Consider the following 25,110-nt stretch of genomic DNA (forward strand, 5'->3'; position numbering starts at 1 on the left):
ATTTGCACTGGTCCCACAGCACCTGGACCACGACACATTTCTCTTCAACTACGAAGCTTTCTTTATGAGAAACCCGCACAGGGTCTCCTTTGTAGCTTCGTGCTACACTCGGGTGAATGAAACTTCCCTTTGATTAAAGCTGCTCCACATTGCAGGTTTCTGAAGAAATTACACATTGCAGGTCAGTAGGACTTACAACTTGCTTCCTCAGTACAATTTTCTTCTTCATCTGTAGAATGCAACTTTGGCTACTGAAAGGTAAGCTATTTGTTTCTTTTTAGACTTCAAGGATTAGTTCCCCAGCCGCATATAGGATAGCGCATTCAGATGCTGCTTCTTCAGTTTCTTCAGTCGGATTACTTGAATAATTAGACATTACTTGCATGAACAATTAACAACTAGTCAATTAAAACAAAATTCACTAAGTTGAACTTTTATTTAAAATACGGATAGCCTTATTCAAGTAATGTGGTGACACAAAATTTTCTATGAATGGAATTAAATGATTTCAAAAGCGGATACATTTAATTATTAGATATGACAAAGTAAATCTAAAATGTTTCTCGGCAATCTAAGCTTGTAATGAAGGTGTTTTCATGTTGCAGGTGACTTAGTCATAACTAGGTTGGATTGCAATGAACATATTTATTTATTTACTTGAGGGCCCGCGTTCCAATTATGAAATTAAAGGTGGTCAATGTTCGAAACACATCTATTTTTGAGGAAGCCTGAAACTGGTACAAGTTTTCAGATATGTTTCAGATATGTTTAACCACACGAATAAGCATTTCACATGGATCTGTTCCTAAGTGCACAAGGAAATTGTGCAAATGCCAAGGGAAGAGAAGCACAGTTGAGGATGGCAGAAAATTAGGTGGGGTAATGAAATGAAGAAATTTGCAGGTGCAAGGTGGAACGAGCTAGCGCAAGACAGGGGTAATTGGAGATGGTCGGGAGAGGCCTTTGTGCTTGTTAGGATCGGTCTGCAGATGCGTCCGCTGCAGGTGCGTCGACCGATCCGGGGTGGTGGCGCCCTTCAGAGAACCAGCAAGGACAGCGCTAATTAACCATGAACTTCCTTTGGAGAACTTGACTACGACAGCGTTCATCCACCAAGCGCCTCGTTCGGGGAACAGGAGAAAGGCAGCTCTGGAATTTAGAGGCACCGGCTGGGGTCGAGCATGGCCACCTGGCTACGGGGATGCAGGACAATGGCCACCACGACGACTGCGCTGCAAAGGTCGTCTGCTCGCGGAGGGGGCACTGAAACCTGTGTGTGCGTGTGTGTGTTTGTAAAACGTCCCGCAGAGAGGCGGCCTGTTTACGGTGACGTCGAACATGTTGCCTCACCTAGGGATCTAGGGCACACGAAGTGGATAAAACGATCTGTTGTCGGCGGCTAGTGTGTGCTCGTCGTCGTGCTCTGGGCTCGTCAATGTACTCATGAGCTGTGTGCTCGTTTGCTGTATGCTCGTTTGCTGTATGCTTCGTCTTGCGGGCTCCATTTGGGAGTCACGCTAGACTGTGTAAATGTATCCCATGTTCAACTGTAAATACTGTAAATAAATCCTGCTTGCCTAGTCCTGTCACCCCAAGTTTTTACGATCGTCCTACAAGCCCGACACCAAATCTAACATGCTGCAGTGAACATTAAAAGAGAGAGAGGGGCTGGTGATCTCAAAAGTGAAGCTAGTCTTAGAATTCCTATTAAATGGGCACACCTAACATATTGCGCACAATATGATACATAAGAACACAGCATACATTCCAGTTATGAGCTGTCTAAACTGCTCCTTAAAAGACCTCAATCTGCAATTCAGCTTGTGCCCCAGAAGCCTTGGAAATTTAGGAGATCAAGTTTCAGAAAAGCACAATTTCTTTTGACCAGGGCTGGCCGTTCCATGGAAGCAATTACTACATTACAATTCTCTGCCACAGGAGTCGTTGACAGGAAGCTGGCTGCACATTCAGAAGAAAAACATGCTCACCTGCCAATGCATGCCGTGCAAGGCTACAACAAGCCACACAGCCAGCTCCAGCTACATTACCAAAATTTATAAGCTCACACGAATCACTGTTGGATTTATGCACTGGCTGCAATAAAAAACAAGAGAAAAATACACATCATAGGCACCTTGGAAGAAGGTACTGTGGATGAAAATTAACAAGCTTATTCTTTGTCAACACCAGCGATTGAGAAAAGGTTACACAATCAACCATGACTCCTGACCAAGAAGTGACTAACGGCAATCATTTTTCACGCCAGCAATTGCGACCTGCCCAGAGCCACATTGCCTTGCTATTGGTGCTGTTCACATTGACTTACACTGCCATCGCCACACAGAATAATCATCTGCGCATACAAATGTCCTGCTCCTGCATTGTTGACTGGTTCAGTAGGCTTGCGACCACAGTCGCGCAACTGAAGAATCTAGCAGCAAACAACTGACCCAGAAAAGTAGCTTTTTGACTAAAGTGACCATTCGTGACTGGTCCCTTTACGACAAACTCAGTCGTGTATCTTCTGCAACTTGCCAGTGAAAATGAGCTTTGAAGCCTCCTGCAGAACACTGAACAGAAACACTAAATCAGTTTTGAGTGACTCCACTGCAGTAAGTGATTGATCATTAGAAAAAAATATCAAGGGAAAAAATTTTATTTTGGGGGAATTTCTTGCCAGAACCCCAGGGCCAGTATGCCAGTGTTGATGTCATGGATTTTGAAGTGCTTTTTGCATTTGCTAAACTGCGGCGCACCAAATGTTTGCAGATCATGCGAAGTTTAGTTCTTGGCTCCTTTAGAATACGATTTAGCCCTTCTTTATAGGTAAACAATAGGCTAGAACTGATTAGATGTTAAAATCTATGATGTCACAGCAAGTTGGGGTGGCCGGCAATTGTTCCAGCTGTAGAGTCTCCTTAAAGGTTCACAATTTATCACCTTCCATTAGATGTCCACTATCACAAAGAAATAGTACAAGCAGAAGGCGCAAAATTTCTTTTCAAATAATATGGTGGTCTTCTGGAAACATGAAACACTGTACAGAAGCATAGTTCCTTGCATATTTAATGTGTTATGCCACAGGTAAACAGCATCCCTGGTCCCATAACAATATTTTTGTCAAGAAATCGCTGCTTCAAGTATTCTGCTCTATATTATTTTGAAATGCTACTGAATGAAACAGCCTTACTGATGATATTGTAACACAACAATTATTGCCATTATTAGAGTCACATTTGAAAATATCCCCTCTTTACAGTTCATGTCACCAAAAAATGTTGTTTTATTCTTTTAACAATGGCTGTTGCTGACTCTTTATGACTGTTTATGTATTTCTACTACAAACAATGTATCACCCTGCAAAGGTCTTGAAAACAAGATAGCAGTATTCATAAATAAGCTTTAAACATATATATTTATGCGATTAATGCGACCAGCATGTTAGGGTATTTCACTTACTTTTGAGGAGCTGTCGATCTATATCTGCCTCTAATTGGATTGCATTGGAGCCAACTTTATTTGTGCCTGCAGTTGGGCGCTCACACGCACGCCCCGACAAGGGCCTACGTCATCTACGAAGTCGCTGTTACTCGGCACGGGTTATCTGTCTCTAATCGTTTTCCCACCACCTTGGGTAACTAGGTAGTCTATGGTCTGTAGCGATGCGACTATCGCCTCCAGAGCCAGCAAAGAAGACAGCTCGCGTGCAGGTAGCGTGAGAATATAGAACACGCTAGTGTGCTCAGCTGTGGCTGCTCCCACGATCCCGCAGCGCCATGGCTGGCCGGCCAAAATAAACCGTGGCTACGGTGGCTACCTCTTCGCGCCACCTCCCACGTGGTCAAATGGTTCGAGCATCAGGCTGCTGCGATGAGACAACTGGGTTCAAAACCGATCGTCTGGCCAATTTAAGTCGTAGATATGTGAGATTTGGCCAGGCGCCACTCACCAGTTAATCCATTCCACACCAACGTGTGTTACTGAGCATGTGCCAGTGCTCATGTGCAAGTCTTCAACGACTCTATCTCGCCCCATCCTGAATCACTGGGTATGTGAAACTAGTGTTGAATTCCAATGGCGGAGTCGGAGCAGCCGACGGACTCCGCGAGCGAGCACTCGACTCTGGCGTAGAGCAACGCCTCCAGATCCGCGAGTGGAACACAACCTGCGCCGCCGGAGCAAGGCGGAAGCGGAAGTTCTATCACCGAATCACCCAGGATACCTTGCGTGTTGTCATTTCTTTCGGCTGTTTGCTCCCAGAACCGCCGCATCGGTCACTTGTCTCTTCAGCGCCGTTCCCCTGCTGTTATTTTAAAAGTGCGGAATGGATATCTCGCCAAGCGTGCAGCAGCTTTTGCTTCCTCGCGAGTCGCGACCGGTGGCGCCTCCCAGCAGACAAACGTGGTAAAGTAAATACGTCACGCAGAGTTCCGGTCCACTCCGCCGATTTTGGCAGAGCATCTTTTTCTGCTCCACAGAGTGACTCCCGTTCTGAATCCCCTCTGACTCTCTCATTGGAACATCTTACTCCCGCCCTCACTCTGTTATTGGAACAAACTTGCTCCGAAACGAGCAGAAAAACTTGCTCTGACTCCGCCATTGGAATTCAACATAGGTGTGCGCCACACTTCTATGAACCTCTTTAATGCCAGTTTCGGTGACTGGGCTTGTGCAAGTGAGTACGTACATGCTGCTCTTCAATGAACCTCATTAAGACCAACTTGTGTCAGTGGGAATACGCCACAAGGTGTGCGTTGCTCTTCATCAAACCTGTTTCACAACAACTTGAGTCACCAGGTATGTGTTGCTCTTCAATGAATGTCTTTGGTGCCAACCTAGGTCGCTTAGTACAACAAGCAATTGTGTATGTGACCTCTTCAATGACAAAGAAATCATTTAGATTTCTCTGGTGCCGGGTGGAGTCGAACACACATGTATATATTCAGACAAGCTCGTCTCAATACATATTCACACATTCGCTGCAAAGGGACTTCAAGAGGGGCGACGCTAGCTGGTGCAAGATGTCCCGAGGGAAGCACGAGAGAGTGGACAGGCAGCATATGAACCTCATACGTGATTTGTTTTGGTGGTTGCAGTACAATGTGCCAATACACTGCTTCAATGCTAATCGCATTCACGTTGACATTCACCGTGAGATGGGTTCTGGAGGATAATCCTGTGTTGACGCCCTAATACATAATGCTATCTTCCCTTCTCCACAGGTTATAAATTTGTTCTGCAGTCTTTTGATTTCCTCTTAATCCCGTTGTTAACATCCCAAGTGCCGGGTTCATTTCCCCCACACAACCAAGCACGCAACACTTCTGCTTACTCTTAAGGATCTGCGCAGTTCAACCATTCTTTCATCTTGGTGCAGTGTTCGAAATCGCGCCGACCTCTTGAAGTGGGCGGTGCCTTGCTCGCACACTGCTTGGAACATGCCCGCCAGGAACTCAGGAAGATGGTGCTCCCTTATGATGGCTTCGCCTGCTCGCAGGATGACCCGACGAGCACTCACAAGAGAGAGGGCATGCTCAAAAGGCACTGCAATGAAAGGATAATCCGCCTATCATGCTTATACTTGACATAGATTGACTGGTAGATTTATTGACTGATTGGGTTTAGCATATCAAAGCAATACAGGGGCTATGTGAGGTGTGCACCATAGTAGCATGCTCTGGATTAATTTTCACCACCTGAGTTTCCCTAATGTGTGCCTAAATGTAACCATGCATATGTCTATATCAAAATGTGGCTGCCACTGCTGAAAATCAAACCGGCAACTCCATGCTCCTCAGCTGAATGACATAGCAACTGAGCCACTACGGTGCGTATGCTTAGTGTTGGCTTGCTGAATATAGGCTTTATGATAGTGCATGTTTTGGACAGAAGCCTCCCATTATACTAAGAATGCCACACATTCAAAGCCTAATGCAAGTCGACTCAGAATAATATGAACTCTCAGGAATCTTACATTTTTCTTAGGAATAAAGAAAGGTTTGGTAATTCAATGTTGATTAATATATAGGGGCCCCGGCTAACTTCAGCCGAGCTGTTCACCGAAAAAAAATAATTAAAAAGCACAGTGCAAGACATGATCTTAAGACATATTTTGGTAGGTCGTCAGATGTCTGACGACCGAACACCATAGGTCATATATCTAGTATGGTGCTTTTTAAATCTTTTTTTAATAATCTTTTTACTTTCCAACCAGGTGAGATGGCATCCAATTATTGATTTCATATTCAGGTCAGAACATGACCTAGTGTTCCTATGCTTTATGGAGAAAGGATGACATAGAAAAGGCGCTGAAAATCTCAGATATATTGCGAAAACTGTGGCACAAGTCACTATAGGCTCCAATGATTGAGTAAGTAGCAACATCGTCAGCGTTGCTGCAGCTGGAGTGGCATTTGTTGTCGCTGCTTCGGTGTACGCTGTTCCATGGCCTTCAAGATTGGGTGGCATGCAGTACGAGCCACCTGATCTTGGAGACCAGGTATCAACGCTCAATGATCACTGATAATCACTAATCTCGGAGGCTGTGCTTTATCAGCATTATGGGGAAGTCCTGCATTTGAACCCCTACAAGCTGGTGTTGGACAGTACTGCCGCGCTCACCAAGCGCGGACTATCTGCTGATGTCCCCACAGTGTGCTCATGATTCATAAACAACCGAGACAGGAAGCTCTGCCCTGTCTCTCTCCGTGCGCGTAACATTCGCTAGCATCAGTCAGGAAGTGCAAAGAAGGTGCACTTGAACGCACATAGAGAGGGACAGAGAAAGAGACAGGGACAGAGAAAAATAAGCTGACCCATAAGAGCGGTTCAGTGCAGCGCCACCGAGAATGACACCAGGGCCTCATGTTAGTTTTGTTTATCTTCGTCTGCACTGTACATACAGTGCACCCATTTATCAATAATATCAGGACAGCCCACACCTTGTAGTGGGACAGCCCTGCCACAGTGAATAATACAGCCCAGCCGGAGATAATGTGACTTGCATTATAATAGAATGTGCTTGTCTTTCCACATTTCGCCACTTGTGCAATATTGTTAAACAATGGTGCAGCTGTACTCCTAAAGCTTTTTACCTCAGCATTTTGCTGCTTGCCTGTTGCCTATGTTCACAACCACACCTTGCAAACAAAAACAAAAAAATGCAGAGTGCACACCCTTTTCTGCAGCTTATCAAAACAAAGAATACTCACAAGATGAAGCTACTTGCCCTACTGCGACAGAAAAGTCACACTTGCTGTGATAGGCAGGATAAGAACAATGACTAAATAACACCTGCTGAGACGCAGATGGCAAACTTCACGAGCACTGTTGATGGCTCATGGTGTACTGCTTTCAAGTTTCCTTTTGCTCATATGCCAAGACACCACTCACACCAACATTTTTTATGACACATTACACCTGCTGGCATGGGGCGATGACTTCAGGATACTTACAATACTTGCTTATCCACAAACGTAACTCAGCAACTTAATTATATGATGCAATATAACATTCAAGGAAACCACACACACAGCCTACCAAGGACAGCACAGCGGGGGCTACGGATTCATTTCAATGTCTTCAGATTCTTCAATGCGCACACAATTATAAGTACACAAATGTTATTGCATTCTGCCATTATCGGAATGCGACAGCAGCAGCATATAATCGAGCCTGTAACCTTGTGCTCACGCCTATGCTGCCTGAACTGATTACTTTCCTTTAGTGGCCCTTTAAAGGCCAACTGCAACAAAATTCAGGACCACATGAAAAGCCTAGTTTAAGACAGAGTAGATACAGAGAAGCCTCTGTATCAAATTTTATTTTTTAAATACAAGTGGATGTGCTATGAAAGGCTTGCAAAAGTGGATACTCCTGACACTTAAAAAAAGAGGAGGAAAAAAAACACCATTAGTGCTTGCTGAAAGTGACGCATAACCAAGAATGCATGGCTTGTTGGTGCGACCTCAGAGATTGGGTGTCGCCTGTGGCTGCCTACGGCATGTTAAAAAATCTAATAGGCAACGTGCAGCAACTTGGGTGATCTACGCTAACAACCAGGTGCACACGTCATCTGCTTCATACTGTTCAAAAGCTACTGATAAGAAAATGAGACAATTACCAGCCCTGTAGATTTAGCAAGATTGCTTTGGTAGTAGCAGAGCACTCATATATAACAAATTTAGCCAAAGTGAAGTTTCATTGCAGTTGGCCTTCAAGTTTGCCTTGGTAGCGCACAAGACTCGTTCCAGTTGCTTTAACTGCAAACTATATGACACACACCAACACACTCACCACCAACAGAAAATTCTTTGGCTTCAACGATGAGACTCCAGCTCTTCAAGGCAGCAGCAAGAACCTTGGTCAGGGCCGTCAGAACCTCGCGAAATTCCTGATTTATGTTGCACTTCAGGAGTTCGTTGGAATCGGAGAAAGCACGCTCAATGATGGCTTTACGTTCGTCCCAGTTCAGTGCCTCAAAGCGACACAGAAACAGCATCGATTCGGCTTGCATTACAGTGTTGAAGGCAGATCCAAATGGGCACAGTAACAACCTGCAGTTGAAGTGCATAAAGTGTTAAGTAATGTTCATACTCAAAGCAGTGTTTGCAAGTAAAAGCAATGCAAGTTTGGCTGATTTGGAAAGCACAACAGATGTGCTAAATGATCATGAATCAAATGGAACGACAACCTGTAGGGTTGAAATGGCACAAGCGCCAGGTTTGGCCAAGCAGCACCAAGCAAATGATCTTGAATTTTCAATAGCACAATGAATTCCAAAGGGTAGATGTAAAATGGCTGTAAAGATAGTCGCTGTAAGATTAGTAAAAATATATATGTATGAAAATTACGACCCCGAGTTCCCAGCGACGACAATGACATCCTACGGATATCCCATGGACAGTCCCTCACACAATCGTTTAGCAGCACTTTCTGTGCCCAGCGGACATCCTTTGCCTGTCCATGAGGGACATCACGGCGACATGCCGCATACATTTTAAGGAGATATGCCAGGGCCCTCTGTACAGTGTTTGAGACATGATGTCTATCACATTCACAGTACATGCTGTGTGACAGATGCAACGTGCAGCGTGCACATATTACGTGCACATGCACAAAAGCAACAGTGCCTTATACTCCTCATTCTTCTAAGCCTTTTGCCAAGCTCTAGTGGCATATGGAACTGAAGTTTCCAAAGTAAAATTGCAAGGTTTGGCATATACCGAAGCTGCAACCATGATAACTCCGAATTGTAATCCAAACATGTGAGGAAACGTAATTATGTTGCAAGGAAGTTCAAAGAGAAAGCCTCTTAGAGGATAACTAGTCTCGTGTGTGCTGAAAAAGGCCTACATGCGATATCCTTGGGACATTTGTGGTAGGATATCTGAAACTGGGTACCTGGCAGATGTTCTACTTGTTTCCAAAACGGTGCATGGGCGTTGGAACATAATTTGGATGCCCTGTGGATAATGTGTTCTCACGGGGTATATTTTTCATTCTTAAATAGGAGTGAATGCTGCAGCAGGTATAACAAAACAGCAAGAGAGAATGTGGCACCCTGTCGTGTCAGTCTACATTCTAGCTTGAATTTGATCACAACCCACTCACCTAAGAAAAAAGTGAGACACGCTGTCCTGTGGGCTCCCTTCGATAAGGCACTCGTGGCAAGTTTCGTCTTGCTCGAGAACATTGCGGACTGCATCGACGTTACCTTCACAACGGGCAATCTTCATCATGATGGCCAACCTACGGTGGCACATGTTGCATAGGAGATCCAGATCAACATTACCGTCCGGATATGCGAGGTAAAACACCATCTGAAAGGAATGTAGTCAAAATGTTACTTCACTGTTGAACTGTTCGAGAGATTGCAATATCGGAATTTGGGTAACTTGTAATCATAATTGTTATATTACAAGTGCCGCTTCTAACTACTTATGCCTCCATGGCAAGTACAAAATATCCCAAACTTCAGTCGTCGGTGCCAAAATATCAGATTTTATCAGTAATTGATTGGCTTGCTGTTATGTATAAATTACGAATGGTTGCCTTCGCTCCCAAAACTGTTTACGGGAATTACTGGTCTAGGTAGACCTCCGTGTGCTACTCATTTCCGGGGAAATTAAGCACTACCATTTAGCAATTGCATAGTAACTCCATCGGTACAGTTACTTTCGCTTAGGTGTCTTATCTCTTGATGCTACTTACAAAACGAGCGGATACTGCATTCTTTCTCGAACTGCTTCAACGTGTGCGCTCGTACACATTCGATTTAAACAGATGTCGGCTTTAATTTTCTCTCTTGGTCGTCTCCTTTGTGCCGCATCGAGCGGCATCGTTCTGTGCGGATTTTCATGAAGTAACAATTCGATTCTTAAAAGCCCAAATGTCTATAAAATCTGCTCATACTTTTCGCTCATGCTTTATGGGCAGACTTACAACGGTGGCTTTTTGCAATACTAAAAACAACTGCTGAAGAAGTTTTAATTACAGGTTACACAAACGACGATGCTTACTTCAGCAAGCTTGACATGGATGGCGACGAAATGACAGCCTACTTTTGCCTTTTTGGCGCTGCTACGATGCACCGACGTGACATTTCCAAGCGAAGGCGTTGCACGTAGGTGTGTTTTCAAGCAGGATGGCGGGTCAAACTCAAACCACTCAAACACTTCCAATTTTGTTTTTTGGCGCCGCTTTCGCACACTGCAGGGACAATGCAACACCGCTAGCTGTGAGCCGCCATGAGCTGCGCCAAGCCAGGAAAAAAGTAAAAAAAATCAAGCCAGAGCCAGCCAGAGCCAGCCAAAGCTGCGGTGAAAGTTACTTCGTCTTTTGTCGGCTGCTTCCATTTCCGGCTTCTGGTTTCGTTTTAGAAACCACGGTGCCTTTTTTTTTTCTCGAGTTTTTTTTTTTATGTAATCGTTTTTATACATGCTAGCCATGTTGTTCGTGCAACGTTTAGTTTACGTGGCGTTCAAGTGCCCGCCAAAGTGCATACCTAAAAAGGCCCTCAGCGGTGGCTTCCTCTAGGTAACCAAATCCAATCTCGAAGGCAATGCTTTTGCGTGTGTGTGTGTATATATATATATATATATATATATATATATATATATATATATATATATATATATATATATATATATATATATATATATATATATATATATATATATATATATATTCCCAGCGGATGCGCGGGGTCCTCTCGAAGGTATGAGCTCCTGCGAGCGCTGTGGGCTGGAGAACGGCGCTATGAATGAACCTTTCGAACGTGCTCCGAGCGCTCGATTCCGACTAGCCGAAAGTGGGAAGCGCACCGCCAGAGCATTAAAAAAAACCGGTCAAATGTGTTTTACATGACTGCACTTCGAGCCTATCATAGCAGGCAAACTGGCGAATTCCACGGAGACGGAATCTTGTCCAGGACATGATCCAGGATATCTATGGGGGCAATGATTCGTTCACCGCCCACTATTCTTCCTCCCACCACCAAATATCAGGCGCCCATTCCAATAAGTGCTTTTGCACTTCATTCATTCGCAGTGGTTTTGGCATGAGGTCTTCGCGGCAGACGACAAAATTTGCCTCGGTGTTCATTTGTCGCATCCAAAACGGCGGCACAAAGTTACATTTCTGTATTCTGGCCGCGGATGCGTGCAGAATCTTTCAACCAGTGTCATAGACTATGCCATTTTTTTATTTATGCCCATGGTAAGATGGCGCGCCCGGGTACATCTTCACAACTGAATCTACCCTCCAGTGTGTGCATTACAGTGAACTAGAAATTATTCTAGTTCACGGTAGTATGGATTTTTTACACCGTGGCATAGAGGAGTGACAAACTCAATGCTTGAACGAAAAAACCAGTCAAAAACACAAAGGACAAGAGAAGAAGTTCACGACACAACGACTGGACTATCAACTGTGGTTTATTAGAATCGGTGTAGTCCCAGCAAGGGCAGCAGAGCAACCCTTCTGCAAACCCTTCTGCTACAGTGTACTAGTGTTCTAGTTCACTATACTTCTGCAAAACTCAATGCACCGTGTGGATGTATGCGCGCGCGCGCGCGCGCGTGTTTGTGTGTGTGTGTTTGTGTGTGTGTGTGTGTGTGTGTGTGTGTGTGTGTGTGTGTGTGTGTGTGTGTGTGTGTGTGTGTGTGTGTGTGTGTGTGTGTGTGTGTGTGTGTGTGTGTGTGTGTGTGTGTGTGTGTGTGAGAGAGAGAGAGAGAGAGAGCTCGGCAGATGTATTTATGAAAATATACGCGAAGGCTATATGAAACTACCTGCGATGTGACCTATACAAGTCTCGTATGTACTGAACAAGCATGTAGCTAATAATCATATTGTTATATTAACTTCCAAGCTAAGACCTGAACGTATATTGTCGGCTCACAGGCATCTTCTAAAGCACAACGATCGGACAGATTGTTGAATTAACCTCATTTTCTTTGATTTAGCCAATAAGTACAGTGTCCTGAATCTTTCGCTGCGCGCGTTTTGTGCGATTTTGTGCTCACCGCTGCACTGTTGTTGCTCAAAATTTGCAGAACGATCGCATTTTGGCGTCCACTTCGTTTAGTATAACACTTGGCACAGTTAATTCCCTGGTTTTTAAGAAAAAAAAGCATATTTGCCTGCGTTTGTGGGAATGCGAGCTACTGCCGCGGCGGCGCAAGCATAAACTTGTGTCGCCGCCTGCCGCCGCCTGCCGCCAGCTGAAAAAAGTAGCGTCCCAGGGAGGGCTTCCGCGTGTTGCCCGCTCCTGGAACAGGCGACTGGACCACTCTGTATATTTTCCATGCTTCGCTGTTATGATCGAAGATTCTTTCAAAGAAGCAGCGTAACGCTTCCACGTACAGTTGCGTTCATTATTAGCTGCAGCTCGCGTACGAAGGGACTCCCAAGACTGAACGGCGGTGCCGACGTATAGTAAATAATTGGTTAAAGGGACACTAAAGTGAAAAATGATTTCTTCTGCATCAGTAAATTACCGTTCTACAACACCAAAAACAGCACTCTTACAACGATAAGACGTTTGGTAAGCTAGAAAAAGCGCAAGAACGAAATACGGGTGGCGACGCTTACTTAAGTTCCCGCACCTGGAGGCTGTGACGTCTTGGATTTTGATGGCATCTTCTAGGGCCTACTAATTATATATAGAGGTACAGATCGACTACATTGTGTTCTAAAGGAACCAAATATTAAATATGGCAAATTTCTGGAACCTTTATTCAGCCAACGCGGCCCAAATGCGAAAACCTACTTTGGAATCCCTGACGTCACGCTGACGTACCGGCGCTGGGGTTTCGGCGCGAAATTCAAATACTGATACTTGGACCTTCATTTTCTCATCTAATAATCAAACTATTTTTTGAAATGACTGCCTGTAGGGTTCTCAAACAATGCTTCATTAGTCTAAACTGATTTATTGTTTCGCTTTAGTGTCCCTTTAAATATAAATAACGGTAATTTGAACGATGTTCAGTTCTCCCAAGGAAGGTCATACGAACGCAACTGTGCGCGTGACTCTCCAAGCGCCGCGGACGCGCACAGGTATTACACGAAGCCTTCTTCGAGCTTCCTGCAAGAGCCGACGCAACACCTGTTGTGTCACGTCAGTGGAGTTAATTGGAACAGAGCGGCCGAGCGCTTCGCCTATGCTTTTGCCTGACGGTGTTCCCGCACACTAACAGAGCGAGACAGGCAACCAGAACTACGTACGGCGGTTCGTTATCAGTGACGACCTGCTGTAACGAATATGCATGACTAGAGAGACGTTTATTCCAATGACACGGAGAGCACCCGGCCCTTGAAGGAAAATGTTGGGACAACGAGAAAGACCTAACTGTAGAGTTTGGAACGGACTTCTAGGCCAGCGTATATAGGGTGTCCCGGCTAACGTTATCAAAGTTGTTCAATGAAAAAAAAAAGATAATTAAAAATACACGCGTGCAATATGCGATTTTAAGACCTACGGCGCTCGGTTGTCAAAACGTTGACGACCGACCACAGTAGGTCTTACAATTGTAGCTTAATTGCGTCCTGTTTTTTACATCTTCTTTTTTTGTTTTTGTTTTTCTTGAAGAGCTTAGCTAACGTTAGGTGGGACACACGGTGTAGCAGGAGACAGACAGACGATAGATATGTGATATACGGATGACGTGTCCTATGCCTTAATTTGTTTCTTCCTGTTCGCATTTTACTCCGGCAGTGCCCAGAGTGCTCTGACCCCGCGTCGGCAGCGGATGCTGGCCAATCTGCTGTGGCTGTGTTCAGAGACAAAGGCCATAATGGGAAAAAAGTGCTTAGAGGTGCGGGCATGTAGACCACCCCGCAGACTTTATATACACATGTATACGAACAGTTAATTCTGGACAATTTAATTAAACAGGTCGCTTATGCAGTTTTTTTCACGAAGAAGGACAGCACGCATTTATTTAAATAATATACTGCACGGCAAACTGTGCGATAAAAAATAAAAGAAAATCTGGACGCGTACGGTATATCGCGCAATATGGTACATGGTGTGAAATAGTAAACTTGTCGACGTGACGTAGTCTTTACATATGAAGCTTCGCTGCCGAATCGTGTGCCAAATTTGCGCGAGGTCGTGGATTCGACTCCCGGGCACGGCCCCGACCACCTTTCTACGAGGGCGGGAAAGCGACCGGCCGTGCGCCAAGATTTCGGAGCATCATAAAGAACTGCAGGTGACCGAAATTAATCCGGAACCCCTCATAGAGCTGGCGTCTATAGCTTTCAGACGTTAAAGAGACATAAATTATCATTATTATATGCAGCGCAACGATCGTTAATACATCGGATATCGGCCCCGTCACGAAGAGCGAAATGTACGGTGGTCAAATTAAAAGGAGTACCTACGCATTTACCAAAGGCGTAGCTCAAGATACAAGCGGTATATTACAGATAAGAGAGCAAATGCGGGCAACTTAAATTCTACTGTTGGGTAAGCCATAACGTGACGCTGACAGAAGCGATTACTACTACTGCCACTACTACCACCACCTTCCACCACCACTATTGCTACAGCAGCTACTACTATACTACTACCACCACTATTACTACAACTGGCTCAACTACTAGTGCCACATATGTCACGTTTCGCTTCCAATAAAGTTTCAATTGCTTGAAAACGCTTGTACCGTCTTTCTCCTTCTGTGTCTTCGTTTATACCGTGCGTTCAATCGGGTAGAGATATACTAGGAGAACCTGCACGTCCACACCAGTCTTCCACGCAGCGTCCTTTCCGTCACAACGCGTACCCACGGCGCACCCGGCTTGCCACCGGCGCCGCGCAAGCTTCCTCGTTTCAGACACAGTGCGAAACGCCCCTATCCGCAGGAATCGGCGCGCTTCCGGTATAACTTTCAATAGAATAAGCGCCAAAAAATGACAGCACACAAGAAGAAAACCAGACAGGACAAGGCGTTACTTGCAACTGTTTATTGAAATGACAAGTGGCTGATTATATGGCCATGAGGAGAGGAGAATGAAAAAAGAGGGACACTGACTACTTGAATGCGCACGTGCGAGAACACTGAAGATATAGGGAATCACGCTTAATCTAAATGGAAAACTTGTCTAAAAACATGCATTCATTCGTGTACATATTCAAAGACGGGGTACTGACACAGTTATCCCCTCTTTTCTTAATCTCGTTGGCCTCCAACAACTCCCGCGCAACAGAATCTTTACTTTTATACATGATTGTCGTATCTTGAAGCCTTGCTTCCACATACCCGTTCACATACCCGTATAACTTGCGCGCGCGTGGGGTGCTGCCACATATCTCCCGGGCTGTTGCGAGTCGCGCGCTAACGTCGTTCGCAAAGGGCTCCTCCAGGTATACGTGTATATTACCTGACGCAATCCAGCTTGTCTTCATTTTCGCCATGGAGGAGGAGGAGGAGGAGGTGTCGATCGCAGGAACCGGGAAGTTGGGGGGCGTCGAGACATTGCGAGACGTGCTGGAGACGGGCGCGTCAATGCCATGGTCATCAGCTGGCCGGCCGGCCAAGGTCGTCTCCATTCGGACAAGTTCCTCCTCGTCCCATACGCCTCCTTTCCTCTTCGTTTAACGCTCACGCCTCCGGGAGGCTTTCGCAACGGTGCCGCATGCCTGCCTGCTGGTCTCGTCGTCTCGCTGATCTTTCGCCAAGACGCGACGAGATCGGCAGAACGGGATGAAGAAATCGGCCGGGACCTCTGTGTACCGTGCGAGAGGAGCAGATGCAGAAATCGCCCGAGGATGAATCGACGATTATTCGTCGCCCTTTGTGAGGACCCGCAATCGCTGTGCACATTCCTCAAGGGGGGTGTATACGGTAGCGCGATCAAAAGACGGGAGAAAAGTAGACACGCAGGGAAGCACACAGCCGCTGGTGCTTTCTTCGGTTTGTTTTGTTAGATTTCTCCGCACTGTTCTTCGTAAGTAGTAGCTCAATGATCCTTCATTAACTCCGCGCCGAAGGCTAGCTGAGATGCTCGGTTTCCCAAGGGCTTACAACTTTGTGCAGAGCGCTGCATGCTTCCGCTGGATTGTGTACGCACTTTAAGTTGTTCGTGCTCTTCTCTTCTCCATCGCGCTTGCCCCTTCATCTCTGCGGGTTGGCCAACCAGAACTATCTCTGGTCGACCGCCTTGCCTTTCGATTGGTGCCTTATCGATCTCTCTCTCACTCTCTCTCTCTCTTCGCAGTGGAGACAGCCAAGCGTAGGTCGTGCGTCCGCAGGGCAGTGGGGATCAGCACACAGCATCTAGGGTACTGTCGGTTCTCAAATTTGTGACCAAAAGAATCAAGAGCGCGCGCCTATGGATGTTCTCAATCGGCGACCGAATGGATTAATCCAGAGCCTCTAGGGATATCATCAATCGCTTCCAAGGTTGCGACCAAAGTTACTAATCTTGACCGCCAACGAATACGCCAGAACTCTCCGTAACTTGTGATTAAATGGATTAATCGAGAGCACCTGAGGATATTACCGATCTTTCCCAAACTTATCATCGTCACTAACTCCATTTTATTTAAACGAAAGCCAAAGATGGCTCACGGGTCGAAAATTTGACCGTCCGGAAAATTCAATGGCACCAAAATTCTATGGCACAAAAATTGGGGGCCGGATCTTGGACTTTTGGTGGGAGTCGAACCCACGACCTTTGGTGTTAATTAAGGCACAGTTAAGTAATACAAAACTAAAGCACTCGGACCCACGACCTTTGGTGGGAGAAAACAATAGGAAGTAACAACACATTCGAATAACAACGCCAAGCAATTTATTGAATTTATTGAATAGAATTTATTGAATCACTTTAGCGTATGCTAAAGTGATTGTCAACTTCTTTTGTTCCCTCTACTCTTACACTGACGCTGAGTATAGCTATGCAAAAAAAAAAAAGTTCAAGCAAGCTCGAGGTGCACGGTCACTATACGGCGAAGACAAAGGCAAAATGAGCAATGTGATCTCCTCGGAGGCTTCTTGACTGTGACAAAACACCCACACGAGAACATGCCCATGGCAACATAGCCGCTAAATACTCACGACTCCGATATAAATGTTTCGGAAACTCAATCGCAGGATGCCTGGCGGAAGTGTGCCACGTAATCGCGGGTATGTGGACACTGAAATCACCTCGACAGGTTGAAAGATTCTAAGCATCGCAGACGGACCCGTCGAATCGTGGCAACGAGGGAAGCTGCCATGTTGAAGAAAGTGCATCGTCCGTATACTGACCTCACGAAAATACGAAGCTATTGGGCGGGGAATTAATAGACGTTTCCTTTGAGTGGTGGTTGCCACTCCGTTTCTTTTTTTCATTTGCCGTTGACTACAGGTATAGCACAACCTAGTTCAGGCAATTTTCTCAGCTTTTGTCTTTACTGTGACTCTTAGAAGACGGTTTATTTAGCTTTACACGAACCGTACACTGGTTGGCCGCAACTGCAGTTGTTGAGGTTGTTCGAGTCGATGTTCGAGCTATCGGCTCTGCCCGGCTTCAGGTTACTGGACACCGTCACCTGAGTCTCAGCCGCCGGAGCGGGTGAGCGTGATGCCGGCGCGGTCGTAAATAGAGAAAGCGGTGTGGCTCGCAGTGGCGGTACATAGCGGCTGGCCTTACAACAAATCTCACACCTGCAACGAACAACCTTACAAAAAAAAAAAAACCTCACCGCCATGGCAGTGGATGTTCCACACGTGCTGCTATATATGACCGTGGACGGCGCCGCTGGCAAGCATTCACACGGCTAAAATTTTGTACAGATGCGCACAGATAGACAGGAGGATATATCCCGCTGCGGATTATCTAAACTGGGTGTATACTATTACGAACATCGTCAATTTCCGCCATAGTGGGGAATTCTGTAATAGCGGCAATTTCAGCAAATCACAGAGGCTCTAGCAGCTCTCTGGGCCAATCAGAGCTGGCTGACAAGATGGCGAATTCGACAATATGGCATGAGCTTGTCTCATGCCATGTCTCATGTCTCAAGCTTGTAGAAGGTGCGACCGCTCAATCCAGCTGCCATTGACTCAGGCGAGAGCAATTCGTAACAACGAGGGCAATGCCCTGAAAGTTACCGAAAGCCTTTCTTCGAAGGCTATATCTGCAGCCTGAGATATCACCGGTCCGTGTGCGGCAGTGAGGAAGACAGCGATATCAGAACGCGCGCACGATCGCACGCACATTAAACCATTGTTCACTGATGTAGGCGCCAATCGGACAAACGAATATCACAAGAGTGGATGACCGGGCTTGTTGCCATCATGCATTGCTAAAACTAAGGGAACGATAGTACACAGAGCACCACCTGTGACGTAAAGCTTTACTGTGACGTTCAGGTCTGCCACTGCACTTTTTCTTTTTCGCGATCTTTGTTTAATCAGCAGCACAAGGACATCTCCGTAAAAAGCGCGATTTACCTCCACTATACCTCCTATATATGTCTTTCCAACTGCGGGAACGCCTCATTTCATTCGCATGTAGGAATGAGCCATAAACGCTTCCGGCAAAAATACGTTGCGGACAAAAGACATGCGCACTCGACCGCAGGAGATAAGGGGGGCGCTCCGATGTGCCCGGGCGTACACGCGTTACGCCTCGAGCCATAAAAACCTCGACGTGTTTACGGCGTCGTCGCGCGCCGCGACCATTTCCAGAGGTGCGCAGCGTGCCACATATATATACGCCGCCTCTCGCATACACTCTTTCTCTGGGACACGCGACTCTGTACGCCGGCCTTTCCGGCGCATTCAAGCAGAGAGGAAACAGATGTGCGCCGTGCCGTGCCAAGCACTCGCTGTGCAAAATACGCGCCGCCGTGCCCTGTCACCACCAACCGGCAGGCGCCCTTGCGTCTCTCGTTCCTCGGCTCGGCGGCTCCGACGGCACTGACGAGGTTGCGAACAGCCCGTTTCCCCGCCGCCGGATGAGTGTCTGGGCTTCGTGCGTCAACAGGTCCACAGCTGCAGCCACGTTCTCCGCCTGCCTACCTCATCCCCGCACGCGAGGTAGGATTTGGATGCCGAACAGCTAACGACGGCGCACCGGAAGCAAGTGCATATACACTGTTTTTTTCGCACGTATATACTGTGACTGTCAACGTTCGAGGTTGTACCAGGACCGCGCTGCTCGGTGACGGCACGTTTACGTCACGGTCTACATCATCCTCATCGATGCTGAAGTACTTCTGCGTGTATTGTTATAACTGGATCGATTTGAGGTTGGATCGCACTGTTTGGTGACGGCCCGTTTGCGTGATACTATACGTCATCCTCGGGAGACGCTGAAGGACCCCCTGCGCTAAGCATACAAGCGTCCTCTATCTCAGCTAGACCTCGCAGGACCACGCTGGTGACGGAACTTCGATGAGTTGTTAGTGGCGAAGTCAACGTTTCAGGTCACACACTAATGCGTGTGCCGCGGCTTGTGAAGGACCTGGACCGGTTGGCGGCGATGATGATGATGTGGCTTCACGCCAGCTGTTGAGCTCCAGTGCGGACGGACCCGATCAAGCCAACGTCGAAGTTCTTGCATACAACGCATATACGCCGTGTTATCCTACACGGACTGTGTGGACCTTTTCGTGGATTGGCCGGGCAGAACTATTGATCAACCGACCGGCCACTGATTGAGCTAAGGAATGGAAGATGGCAAATCGGTGAGGACGTCGCAGTTTGGGTCCTGATCAGCGCAACGCTCTGTCGCTTCGCGATGCCGTAGCCGCAAACGGATCGTTCATGCGTGATACATGTGTCACATGTACCATGGCTGGCACGGGAGGAAGTCAGGTTCTATATATAGAAAGCGGCGTGAAAACAGCGACCAACGTTACTGCTAACCTTGCGAATACAATCTACATGTATAGCTCTACTGCTGCAGCAATCAACGTTGACTGACGCAGCTATACCGCAAGCAGAAAAAAGAAGAAAAACTAAATATGAAACGATGCACGACGCAATCGCAAGAAAGGCACAAGACCTAAGTACGCAGACAAGTCCTAGGCAAACCGAATCACAAATGGATCCACGGCGGTTATTCAGACACGTTTAAGAACGCCTTGTATGGCGCAACGGCGTCTGCGAGTCGGCCTGGATGCAAGCGTCGCCCAGCCGACGAAAGCGACGCGTACAAACCCTTCTCTCCTCGGTTGCGCCTTCGCGTCCAGCGTCGTCTGGGTGCTGGACGTCCCCCGTGTTACGCGGAAAAGAGGATCGCCATGCGCATCATTCGGCAACGCAGACGAACCAGCGTGCAGCTGCGTAGCAGACGACGACGAAGATGTCCGGCAAACGGCTCCAACGCCGCCAACGGTCGCGCCGGGACCGTCGTCTCGGGCGGAGCTGGGGATCGCCCTCTCTGGTCCAGCAAGATGTCGGACCCCATGTACAACATTCTTCTGGGCCTGGTCGCCGTGGCGGCTGTGGTGTCCATCACCTACTACACGACGTTGACCATCCTCCCGCGCGCTATCCTAGCCGTCGGCGTGATGGCGTGCATATGGGGAGCCATCGAGAACTTTTGGGGCGCCGACGAGCTCGCAGACGGATGAGGCGGTGCGCGCTTGCCTCAGGCGACTGCTGGCTGCCCTGTAGAGCGTACCAATCAGGATGGGGGAGGCCGTCGCACACGTCTGGAGAAGTCGCTACCGAGGCGTGCGCCGTCCGGTTTGAAGTCTAGCGGGCGTGTGTGAGGGATTGAATAGATTGACTATAGCTGCTGGAAAACGTTTGTGACGACGAGGCTGTGGTGAAGCGCGTTCGATCGTTATAGCCGGATCATCCTTTGTTGATGTCTGCATGACTCTTTTGCAGTAAGTTGAGGTCTCTTACATTCACAACATTTGTACGAAGTCACCGCCAAACGTATGCTCTCGGCTCGAAGCTGACCGACGCGCCAGCGCCAACCAACAAAAAAATTATAAGAGTCTGTGATGACAACACGGGTTAGTCTTACGCCATGCACTGCTGAGCGCCGGCGTATCGCGGTGGCCAGGAAACGGAAATGTTGCTGCCGAAACGTATTTTTTCTCAAGTTCCAGCGACGCACGAAAATCTCGAACAGTAATGGGGTCATCTGAGTCGACGAAACGGCGATGGCCAGCGCCGTCTTCAACGACTACCGACCCTTCAGAGTCGACGGATGCCTTCAAAAGTCTGACGAAGGCGTCGTTTTCGATGTGAACAGTCATGCGACGTATACGAACGCTGTAACGTCTACATCTGGAACGAAGCAAAAATTGCCAAGGTACACCTGGCACGGCTACGTCGCGACGTGCTCTCCAAACTGTACGCCAAACTCCAGGCCTTGCACTGTGTGCGGATTCGGTGTGTGTTGTTTCACTGGACAAAAACGTGCTGTTCATACGTGCGGCGAAGTTCTTGCCCGCGAACCTGTTTCTGGACGACAGGTGGAGAGACATGTGGTGTCACGTGATATGCCAAGCGCGCGCTGAGTGGCTTGAGAAACCCCTGTGATCAGCATACCGAGCGAGTTTTAAGAATAGGATCTCAAATTGGCGTATAAGCTTCTTGCGATTACGTTGCTCATTTGTCTGGACATGATTGCCAAGCTGACGTTCTTACAGCGTGCGCCAAACGGTACTCTGCTTGGAGGCTGAAGCGGCAGCAAGCGCAGACATGTTACCAGTTCCAGATCCTGCGAGTGGGCCGGCGCCGACTTCGCAAAATTTACGCGTTAGGACACAAGTGACACTTAAGCGTGAGAGGTGCCTTATGCCTGAGCAGTGTGCACTTCCCCCTTCACCCAGACTCCATACACCTCTGCAAGTTGAGAGACAAAGCGAAAGTCGCCTGCAAGATTACCAGAGAAAAGTCGCCCAAGCGGAACCGATGTCGCAATCTGTGAAATTTCGGGACGCGTGACGGTTGCTGTGGCAACGGGTCAGTGATGTGGCCAAAATGTATCCATTGTATCTACGTTGACGCGTGACGCCAAGTGGATCTCTATAGAGGAATATGCGTTGCTAATAAACCTGCGTGTTTGCATAAAAGAAAATATTGTTTCACTGTCGTGAATGGTTATTTCGTTTGTATTTGTATTTACCTTTCATTTATCAGTTTGACCCAACTTCCACTTAAGAGGAAGCTCTAGCTCGGGCCCAACTCCGACGCGTCCTATGCAAATACATGTAAAACGCAAAAACGCTTTCCTGAGATAACCCCTGGACCGATCTTAATGAAATTTGTTGCATTTGAAAGATAAATGTAAATTCTAGTGAGTGTTGCTCGCGGAATTTCGATTTATGGCTTGAATATTGTTTAAACCTTTTTCGAAAATGCGAAAGTTCGAAAAAAATCAAGCACAAAGTTTACAAATTAATAGCTCTGCATCAAGAACAGATGTCCCAGTTCCGTAAACGGTATATATTAGAACATCCAAAGCGGACAAATTTGTTATGCAATTTTATATCTTACGTGAATTCCTTACGTTGTATATGAGGGTTAACCCTCATATACAACGTAAAATATCTGTAATATCGAAATACAACTTTTGCAGAATTCTGCAAAAGTTGTATTTCGATATTACAGATTTTTTTTTTAGATTAATGTGTAACATATCAATTTTGTCCGCTTTAGATGTGCTATCAGATGCAATCTACATAATTGTGATATCAGTTCTCATTCCTGAGTTAGAGTAGTAAACTTGATCGTTTCCTTTTTTGAAAATTTGTGATTTTTGCCAGTTTTTAATAAAAAATTGACGACATAATACATTCGAAGCCAAGAGTCACTAGATTTTACGTTTTTCTGTTAGATGTCACAAACCTCGCCAAATTCGGTGCAGTGGTTGCCAAGAAAAAGCGAATTCTTCATTTACATGTATTTATATAGGAGCACCCCAGCTAAAGTTTCCTCTTAACTCTTCCTGGTTTGATCTATTAAAATGAAGTGAAAAATTTTATATTACGTGCATCTCAATACCAAAAGTCAGGGGGAAGAAAAATTTCTTCCCCCTGACTTTTGCAATGAATAGAAAGTTTTTCTCGTGAACAGCCTAGAGCTCAGTATGTTTTAAGCAGTATATGGTTCTCCGTATTTCTTAATTCGTAACCAAAATGGTTCCAAGTGCGGCGACAGATTACTTGACGACCATTTTTCTGCCACCTAAGGGAGGTAATGTGCGTTATATATGGTGCATGTTCCAAAATTAGAGAGTTGAGGTAGGCCTAAGCTCAGCGCGATGCAACGCGTGAACAACATTTGTGGGTTCCAGAGCTACCTCGCCTCTTTGTCTTGGTATAAGTCAGCATTATTTATTCTTTCCCACATACATATCCGGTATTCGTCAGAGATCTTGTCTGAAACGGTATTACGAGAATACTTTCATATTCATTACCCCTTTCGGGGATATCGGGTTGCAGAACACTTGGCAATGCTTGTAGCGCCGTATTGTGGCGACGCAGTACAGTTCTACCAGAGATGACAGGTGTGCTACGATTATAGGGACAAACCACAATCTACTTAGCTACTGGCTTGAAGTGACGACAGCGACGTAAACGTTGACATGGAGCCTTTCTTTGTTATTTTCTTTCGCCGAGAACGGCTATGCAACACAAAAACGCTCATGGCGCGTCGAGTTTGGACAAACCGCAACGAGATGTGGCCAGCAGCGTTGCTACTACAGTCCACGGCTCCGGTAACGAGGTCTCCATCACTTCTTATATATGTATACACCACGCTCTCCATTTCTTTAGTCTTATTTTTCTCCTCTCCGTCTTCTTTAAAGAGATGGCCTGCCCCTTTTCAATAACCTTATATATTGAAACACAATAGAACGCCTATGCCATCCGAAGTGTCTAAACGCGCGGTGGTTTGTTTCTCTGGAAGGCGAGTAAAAATTTTCTAAAACAGAATTTTTTTATCTGCGTAGTACCCTGTACGGACGCCGACATCGCCGATTACTGGGCGAGGTGTCAATCTCGGAGGCCACGCATCAACGCACTACTCCGTTCACCGTGACTCCACTCGTTCGCACAAGGTGGCGCCACTTTTTCAACGCGCGCTAGCATAGAAACGAAAGTAATTAGACTCTCACGCAAAGAAAATTTAGCAGCAGAGCGTAAAATACAAATTTCACGCACTACACTATTGTATGCAAGCAACGTAACTATCCCTGAGCGGCCGATTGGTTATTCGACGGTACACGACTTGGTTCCACTGTTTCACTAGAGTTACTGTATATGCTACCAACTTTGGTAGCATATACAGTAATTCTATGTTTCACTGTCGAACGACGCCACCTGTAATTCTTGCACAGCTTTCAGAGCGAAAGCGAAAATATATTTTCTCGTTTACTCGATACAAGCATGCTCGTTTCCGTCATAGTGATACACGACCTTCTCATCCCCACCACAATTTATTAAAGACATGTTCCGAGCGATAGACAATCCCTTAATTTTCTTTCGCCACGTTTATAGTAGCTATAAAGGAGTTGCCCACGTTTACAGTAGCTATAGAGAGGCTAGCCTCTATAGAGTAGGCAACAGGGCGCGACCGTAGTTACCTTTTCAGCTTTTCCTTTCCTTTTTTATTATCTCCCTCTCTCTTTCAAGCACACGGTATT

At 46.5% G+C, this 25,110-nt stretch overlaps 1 protein-coding gene across 5 annotated transcripts in view; it reads right to left on the minus strand.

Annotated features, from left to right (window-relative positions):
- The window catches only part of LOC135917315 (DNA primase large subunit-like), a 77,176-nt gene that overhangs the window by 11,014 nt on the left and 41,052 nt on the right, over positions 1-25,110 (minus strand). For all 5 annotated transcript variants that reach the window (XM_065450880.1, XM_065450883.1, XM_065450884.1 and 2 more), the window contains 3 exons: positions 9,613-9,821; positions 8,296-8,555; positions 5,333-5,544 (listed from right to left, as the gene is read on the minus strand). In XM_065450880.1, coding sequence (XP_065306952.1) covers positions 5,333-5,544; positions 8,296-8,555; positions 9,613-9,821 — 681 coding nt within the window. The remainder of the gene's footprint in view (positions 1-5,332; positions 5,545-8,295; positions 8,556-9,612; positions 9,822-25,110) is intronic.

The sequence above is a fragment of the Dermacentor albipictus genome, chromosome 9 (genome assembly GCF_038994185.2).
Source record: "Dermacentor albipictus isolate Rhodes 1998 colony chromosome 9, USDA_Dalb.pri_finalv2, whole genome shotgun sequence".
NCBI classification, from domain to species: domain Eukaryota; kingdom Metazoa; phylum Arthropoda; class Arachnida; order Ixodida; family Ixodidae; genus Dermacentor; species Dermacentor albipictus.